The 8,514-nt window shown below is 44.3% G+C and overlaps 1 protein-coding gene across 3 annotated transcripts; it reads left to right on the forward strand.

Moving 5' to 3' along the window:
• Window positions 1–2,414: 2,414 nt before the first annotated feature.
• On the forward strand, window positions 2,415–5,057 carry LOC127333102 (protein spotted leaf 11-like). Of its 3 annotated transcripts, none has more exons than XM_071826094.1 (4): window positions 2,420–2,828; window positions 3,097–3,134; window positions 4,132–4,156; window positions 4,367–5,057. In XM_071826094.1, the coding sequence occupies exons 1-2, from the start codon at window positions 2,544–2,546 to the stop codon at window positions 3,112–3,114; spliced, it is 303 nt and encodes a 100-aa protein (XP_071682195.1). In that variant the 5' UTR covers window positions 2,420–2,543; the 3' UTR covers window positions 3,115–3,134; window positions 4,132–4,156; window positions 4,367–5,057. The 3 variants fall into 3 exon arrangements, 2 of the variants coding, with proteins under 2 accessions (XP_071682194.1, XP_071682195.1); XR_011751748.1 differs by having other exon boundaries at window positions 2,421–2,828; window positions 3,097–3,158; XM_071826093.1 differs by lacking the exon at window positions 3,097–3,134 and having other exon boundaries at window positions 2,415–2,828.
• The last annotated feature ends 3,457 nt before the right edge of the window (window positions 5,058–8,514 follow it).

Raw genomic sequence — 8,514 nt, forward strand, 5'->3', positions numbered from 1 at the left:
GAATCTGGGTCAAATTCTCTGTAGGTAACTCAGAAAATTATGCCAATTTACGTGAATGATCCTAAGATATGTACAAAACTTTCATTCAATTTGAGCATTTTCATTTGAGCAAGTCTGGTGCCTCAATAAAATTCGTCTTTACGAACTGTTCTATTTTGACAGATTCTGCCTTTTATTTCGCATTGCTTCTTTTGCTATGTTGGATGAATTTCTTTGTTCCATTGACTTCCAGTAGCTTTGGGCAATGTCCAGAAGTGTTAAGAATGATTGTGTCACCTCTGAACATGTGAATTTTTATTATGCACTAACCCTCTAATGAGTTTGTTTCGAGTTTGGTGTGGAGGAAGTTTTCAAGGGTCAAGAGAGGAGGATGATACAATATGATCAAGAAGAGTGAAAGCTCTAAGCTTGGGGATGCCCCGGTGGTTCATCCCTGCATATTTCAAGAAGACTCAAGCATCTAAGCTTGGGGATGCCCAAGGCATCCCCTTCTTCATCGACAAATTATCAGGTTCCTTCTCTTGAAACTATATTTTTATTCGGCCACATCATATGTACTTTACTTGGAGCGTCTATTTGTTTTTGTTTTTGTTTTTGTTTGAATAAATGCTTGTGTGGGAGAGAGACACGCTCCGCTGGTTCATATGAACACATGTGTTCTTAGCTTTTAATTTTCATGGCGAAGGTTGAAACTGCTTCGTTAATTGTTATATGGTTGGAAATGGAAAATGCTACATGTAGTAATTGCTATAATGTCTTGGATAATGTGATACTTGGCAATTGTTGTGCTCATGTTTAAGCTCTTGCATCATATAATTTGCACCCATTAATGAAGAAATACATAGAGCTTGCTAAAATTTAGTTTGCATAATTGGTCTCTCTAAGGTCTAGATAATTTCTAGTAAAGAGTTTGAACAACAAGGAAGATGGTGTAGAGTCTTATAATGTTTACAATATGTCTTTTATGTGAGTTTTGCTGCATCTGTTCATCCTTGTGTTTGTTTCAAATAGCCTTGCTAGCCTAAGCCTTGTGTCGAGAGGGAATACTTCTCATGCATCCAAAATCCTTGAGCCAACCACTATGCCATTTGTGTCCACCATACCTACCTACTACATGGTATTTCTCCGCCATTCCAAAGTAAATTGCTTGAGTGCTACCTTTAAACAATTCAAAATTTATTACCTCTGATTTGTGTCAATGTTTAATAGCTCATGAGGAAGTATGTGGTGTTTATCTTTCAATCTTGTTGGGCAACTTTCACCAATGGACTAGTGGCTTCATCCGCTTATCCAATAATTTTGCAAAAAGAGCTGGCAATGGGATTCCCAGTCCCAAATTAATTAACAAAAATAGACACTCCTCCATGGTATGTGATTGTTGGACGGCACCCGAAGGATTCGGTTAGCCATGGCTTGAGAAAGCAAAGGTGGGGAGGAGTGTCATCACAATTAAACTAAAATAAAAAGGCACTCCTTCATGGTATGAGATTGTTGGCAGGCACCCGAGGATTCGGTTAGCCATGGTTTGTGAAAGAAAGGTTGGAAGGAGTGCCACACAAAAATAAAAATAAAATGGGAGCCGCTCTTTGAAGGTTTGTCTGGCAAGGGGGTTAGAGTGCCCAGTACCATTCGTTGACAACAACAAACACCTCTCAAAATTTTACCTTTATGCTCTCCATATGTTTTCAAAACCAAAGCTCTAGCACAAATATAGCAATCGATGCTTTCCTCTTTGAAGGACCTTTCTTTTACTTTTATGTTGAGTCAGTTCACCTATCTCTCTCCACCTCAAGAAGCAAACACTTGTGTGAACTGTGCATTGATTCCTACATACTTGCATATTGCACTTGTTATATTACTTTGCATTGACAACTATCCATGAGATATACATGTTATGAGTTGAAAGCAACCGCTGAAACTTCATCTTCCTTTGTGTTGCTTCAATACCTCTACTTCACTACAAGAAATCTGCCATAATATGACGTTTTTTTATGACTGGAAATCAAAATGTCATAGCTTTATGACGTTCCTAGCTTTGACCGTCCTTGGCCACTCGGGGGGCAAAACCCTAGAAAATCGTGACGTTATTGGGCAAAAACATCATTGGCAATTTAGGTCAAAACGTCATTAGCAAAATTAAGTGGCCTACGACGTTTTTCCACTGCCGATTGCGACAAATCAATAACGTCATTGGCATGCCAAAAAAAATTAGCCAATCAGAAAACAGAAAACAACCTACCAAAGATCAGCTCCAAACTTGAATCTCAACCGTCCGAAGCATCCAACGCACCAAACCACGCGCGGGATTTTCCCATTGGCGCCTAAAGTTTTTGGGTCACGCGCGCGACCGACCAGACCACCAAACCACGCGCGCGACCGACCAGACCACTTAATTTTGCTTCCGCCCCGCGCGCCAGACCCAGACCGCCCCGCAGGCCAGAAACCCTAGCAAATTTCCCTTCCGCCGCCCCTCCTCTCCGGCCTAGATCCCCACGCGCGGGCGGCTGCGACAATGCGACCGCTTCCCTCCCCAGCTCCCTCCCATGGCCGGCGACCGCGACAAGGAGCCGACGTCGTCCGCTCCGGAGCGGGTCGCCAGGGCGGTGGAGGCCGTGGCGGCGGCGGGGGAGTTCCGCAACGCGTACCGGCGCCAGCTGCTGGCGCTGTCCCGCAGGATTCGCCTCCTCGGGCCCTTCGCCGAGGAGCTCCGCGAGCGCCGGCGCCGGGTGGACGAGACGGAGGAGCGCGCGCTGGCGCCGCTCGCCGCCGCGCTGGAAAGGGCGCTCGACCTGCTCCGCCTCGGCCGCGACGGGAGCAGGATCTCCTTGGTACGTGCGTGCGTGCGTAGTTACCTCCCTCCTTCCTTCCTTTACCTACCTGCCTACGCGGCCGCCGGCAGCGGTTCCTGATTTCCTCAGATTCCTCGTCCCTTGGCTGCTTCCGTGGGCGAATTGGGTGCGTGATTCGCTAGTAGTAGTATTATTGATATTTTACAGAGATGCAAAAGCGCTTCATCACTTTGCATCAACCAGTTTACTTCAGTATCCTATATTAACAAAATGATATCTTTCTAGGATAACAGTTAGTCCATTACAGGGCAATACTGCGATATGAGGTGGTGGATTAAGGGGCGGGTATTCACATTCTCCAAACCTACTGTATGGCTTAAACGCTTGGACTTGTTCTTCCCTTGAGCATCATGTTCTACCAAACCTAGCTTGTTTGATCAAATTTGGTGTTTCATTTCCCTCTAAACATTCATGCTATCATGCCTTGATACGTTCGCTTATTCTTTACTTAATGGTTTGACCTACAAATGGAACTAGTCTGTTACATCATAGGGATTGTTTCCAGTCTGGGTAACGTTTACATTTGTTTTGTGAGGGAATTTCTGAGGTAGGATTCGGATCTTCCAAGTAGTGGTTGGTTTTGGTTCAGGTTAGGCCGTCTGTTTTTTTGAAGACAATGCATTACATACTGTGCCTATATAATTCCTATCTGCCTCGCGTTTCAGCTATTACTGGATAGCACGCGGCAGCTCCTCAAAATGTGGAATGCAAGCCTATGTTTAGATTCTGCAGCTGTGGAGTTTACGTCTATGTTGCCACTTGTATGTTTTCCATATGTATGTGCTACCAGAAATGGCGTGTACTGAGTGGATCATGATGATTTTGTTGGCTCACAAGAACCTGCGGTAGATTTGTTAACATTTCAATAACCTGCAACAGTATGTTATGTGCTGTTCCAGAATCTGTGCTTTTCGCTGCCAAGCATTTTTTGGTCTTGTTAGGTTGGTAATTTTACTATGTAATGATGTACTGCTCGTTATTCCTAATTGCTTACCAGACATGAGTATATTGAACTGTCCCTGAGCTTGAGAATTTTCAATAATAACTAATAGTATTGAAGTAAATCACTGCTTGCCTAATTCGAATATCATCCACTAGTTTCAACATTGACCGTCGAAAATTTGAAGAATTATATCGTAAAAAAAATGAAGCATCAATTTGCTTCCTGGTGTAAAAAGCTATTAACATGCTATTGGTACTCCATTTCTTTCCAGCTGAATGTCGCATTTGTTTCTATCTTGTTTAATATCCGCTAACTAAAATGCATCTCATGCTTGCACAGGTGTCCAGCTTGCAGAAACTACAAGGCATAGAGCCTATTGCACTGGACTGTATCATATAATGATCTGAAATGCTACTGTTGCTAATCTTGAAATGCTACTGTTGCTAATCTTGATTTCTATATATATATGCAAAACATTTGCAATGTTACTAGCATAGGTCTACAGAACATTCCATTGTTTCTATATACGATGTAATATATCTACAGCTAAAGTTCCTTATCCATTTTGTTACAGCACTGGGTAGTATGCATGTATGGGCATATTACAGGCCATTATCTGGTATCTGAGGAAGCTATTTCCTTTAGTGGCTGTGATGATCACCAGATATATCATCAGTAAGTTCTAATCTGATTCATTTTCTTGTAATAATAGTTGGTATTATAATCAATATTTGATATTCTTCTGCAACTATCTCTTTTTCTACAGTACTTGTTCTCCCAAGTTTTATTTGGCTCAAGTCTCATGTGTGTACATATTATACATCATGCTGTAATTATTTCATGCTAATATTTAATTGGCCCTTACTGTACTTGGTTTTACCTGCAGCAGCATCCTTGAAGCTTGGTAACACCTACCTCGCTTGGTTGTTCTTGCATACCTTGTGGAGTGTGTGCTGCAACTGAAGCCATGGCACAAGATTCTCAGTGTTGTGCTCACAGGGAGAATAGGTTGCTGTGTCGTTGGTGGAGCGGAGAGATCCTGATGATGCAACATTAAGAAGGCGACCTGGAGATTGGGTTAGTTATAACAGCCGAGTCAGGCTGTCTGGAATGGCATGCTTTGGTTCTTATGATTTGACTCAATAGATGTTGCGTGCTGTAATAGTCTTGCCAGTTTGTTTTCATTATCCTTTGGATTCAGCTGCAGCCTCGTCATTCCTGTATGTGTTTTTTGGAAAAATACTGGAATAGACTTCATGTATTCATCTTTTGGTGTCTAAATATTATCAGATCGTGTGAAATAAATGCTGACAAGTGGGACCAATGGGAAATGGAACCTGACACGTGGGGTCTCTATATGTAATTGGCCAAAAAAATAAGCTAAAAATGCCGAGGTAATTGGGCCAGTTACGGGCCAAGGCCCAACAAAGCCGAAAAAAATAATCAAAACGTGGCCCCAACAAAGCTGAAAAAATAATCAGAACTAATGGGCTCAGCCCACATAAGGAGCTTAATGGACCGGGCTGAATTCATATAAAGACGTTTCTAATTCGTCACAATTTTGCCACGTCGGATTGCCACTCTGAACTTAGGGGCAGATGCCCATGACATTTTGGGAACGTCATGCCGTCAGTGACATTTTAAAACGTCACAAAGCTCTACGACGTTTTCAAGTGGAACGTCTTAAGCAGTCACTGCTGACTCCCAACTTTCGACGTTTTGAAAAGCGTCACCGTAACGTCACAAGTAGCCATTAGTGACGTTTTAGTGACACCTTTATTTTGTCAACTTATGGCAGATTTCTTGTAGTGCTTTGAGATTATTGCTTTATGAGTTAACTCTTATGCAAGACTTATTGATGCTTGTCTTGAAGTACTATTCATGAAAAGTCTTTGCTATATGATTCATTTGTTTACTCATGTCATTTACATTGTTTTGATCGCTGCATTCATTACATATGCTTTACAATAGTATGATCAAGGTTATGATGGCATGTCACTCCAGAAATTATCTTTTTATCGTTTACCTGCTCGGGACGAGCAGAAACTAAGCTTGGGGATGCTGATACGTCTCCGACGTATCGATAATTTCTTATGTTCCATGCCACATTATTGATGATATCTACATGTTTTATGCATACTTTATGTCATTATTATGCGTTTTCCGGAACTAACCTATTGACGAGATCTTTGAAGGGCCGATTGCGGTTTCTGCTGTTTTTGGTTTCAGAAATCCTAGTAAGGAAATATTCTCGGAATCGGACGAAATCAACGCCCAGCATCTTAGAATCCCCGGAAGCATCCAGAACACCCGAGAGTCGCCAGAGGGGAGCCCTGGTGGGCCCAGGAGGTAGGCCGGTGCGGCCCAGGCCCTGGCCGCGCCGCCTTACCCTCTCACCGCCTCTTCGACCCTACGACTCCGCCTCTTCGCCTATATAAAGGTCCTCGACCTAAAACCTCGAGACGGAAAAGCCACGGTACGAGAAACCGTCCAGAGCCGCCGCCATCGCGAAGCCAAGATCTGGGGGACAGGAGTCTCTGTTCCGGCACGCTGCCGGGACGGGGAAGTGCCCCCGGAAGGCTTCTCCATCGACACCGTTGCCGTCTCCACCGCCATCTTCATCAACGCTGCTGTCTCCCATGAGGAGGGAGTAATTCTCCATCGAGGCTCGGGGCTGTACCGGTAGCTATGTGGTTAATCTCTCTCCTATGTACTTCAATACAATGATCTCATGAGCTGCCTTACATGATTGAGATTCATATGAATTTTGTATCACTATTCGTCTATGTGCTACTCTAGTGATGTTATTAAAGTATTCTATTCCTCCTGCATGATGTAAAGTGGACAGTGTGTGCATCATGTAGTACTTGGCGTAGTTTATGATTGTGATCTCTTGTAGATTATGAAGTTAACTATTACTATGATGGTATTGATGTGATCTATTTGGTTATGTTGATCTATCTTGCACTCTAAGATTATTTAAATATGAACATTGAATATTGTGGAGCTTGTTAACTCCGGCATTGAGGGTTCGTGTAATCCTACACAATTAGTGGTGTTCATCATCCAACAAGAGGGTGTAGAGTTTAGCATCTATCTATTTATTTATGTGATCAATGTTGAGAGTGTCCACTAGTGAAAGTATGATCCCTAGGCCTTGTTCCTAAATACTGCTATCGCTGCTTGTTTACTGTTTTACTGTGTTAGTACTGTCTGCAATATTACCACCATCAACTACACGCCAGTCCTGGACAGCAAAGCACTTTTCTGGCGCTGTTGCTACTGCTCTTATATATTCATACCACCTGTATTTCACTATCTCTTCGCTGAACTAGTGCACCTATTAGGTGTGTTGGGGACACAAGAGACTTCTTGCTTTGTGGTTGCAGGGTTGCTTGAGAGGGATATCTTTGATCTCTTCCTCCCTGAGATCGATAAACCTTGGGTGATCCACTTAATGGAAACTTGCTGCTGTTCTACAAACCTCTGCTCTCGGAGGCCCAACACTGTCTACAAGAATAGAAGCTCCCGTAGACATCAAGGGACATCCGAACGATCCTGAAGGACCCAGATTTTCCAATACGCATCAGAGCACAGTTTACAGCAGGACACAAAATAAACAGGAAATTACGTCTAAATCCCTAAGATTTACATGGTAGACCCCAGGCTGAAGGCAAGAAATGCGATCGGGTCCTTAACAGCCACCGTCCGGATTGATCCTCATCGGAGCCGGGCACGAACAACTTGGCGCGACCAAATCGGCATGGCTACAGAGCCTGCACACCATGGCCTCCGAGCTGAGCTAGAAACGCCCTTCCAAAACCGGGAGCCAACGGAGGTGGATAATTGGAGAGATGGAGAGAGAGAGAGAGAGTCTTGATGCCTCTCTCTTGACAAAGAAGATGGTTGGGAGTTTGCCTACCTAGCGTACCTGACTTGTGCTCACTGAAGTGTGGGACCTCACGCATGGGAACCACACGTAAGTGACAGACTTGTTGCTCTAATAACTCGGGTGATTATTGATACGTCTCCGACGTATCGATAATTTCTTATGTTCCATGCCACATTATTGATGATATCTACATGTTTTATGCACACTTTATGTCATATTCGTGCATTTTCTGGAACTAACCTATTAACAAGATGCTGAAGTGCCAGTTCCTGTTTTCTGCTGTTTTTGGTTTCAGAAATCCTAGTAAAGAAATATTCTCGGAATTGGACGAAATCAACGCCCAGGTTCCTATTTTGCCCGGAAGCATCCTACACCCGAGAGCCGCCGGAGGGAAGCCCTGGGGCCCCACACTACACCTGGCGCGGCCAGAGGGGGGGGCCGCGCCGCCCTATGGTGTGGTGGCCCCAGGCCCCCTCCGAGGCTGCCCTTCCGCCTATTTAAAGCCTCCGTCGCGAAAACCCTATTACGATCGACGAAACCCACAGAAACCTTCCAGAGCCGCCGCCATCGCGAAGCCAAGATCTGGGGGACAGGACTCTCTGTTCCGGCACGCCGCCGGGACGGGGAAGTGCCCCCGGAAGGCTTCTCCTTCGACACCGCTGCCATCTCCACCGCCATCTTCATCACTGCTGCTGCTCCCATGAGGAGGGAGTAGTTCTCCATCGAGGCTCGGGGCTGTACCGGTAGCTATGTGGTTAATCTCTCTCCTATGTACTTCAATACAATGATCTCATGAGCTGCTTTACATGATTGAGATCCATATGATGAGC

The sequence above is a fragment of the Lolium perenne genome, chromosome 2, assembly GCF_019359855.2.
Source record: "Lolium perenne isolate Kyuss_39 chromosome 2, Kyuss_2.0, whole genome shotgun sequence".
NCBI lineage: Eukaryota > Viridiplantae > Streptophyta > Magnoliopsida > Poales > Poaceae > Lolium > Lolium perenne.

Excerpts from the sequence above, each read along its gene's own strand:
- LOC127333102 (XM_071826093.1), top strand. The coding sequence starts at position 2,544 with ATGGCCGGCGACCGCGACAAGGAGCCGACGTCGTCCGCTCCGGAGCGG. Across the intron at positions 2,829-4,131 it reads ACGGGAGCAGGATCTCCTTG|GTGTCCAGCTTGCAGAAACT; the intron begins GTACGTGCGTGC and ends ATGCTTGCACAG. Across the intron at positions 4,157-4,366 it reads CAGCTTGCAGAAACTACAAG|CACTGGGTAGTATGCATGTA; the intron begins GCATAGAGCCTA and ends ATTTTGTTACAG.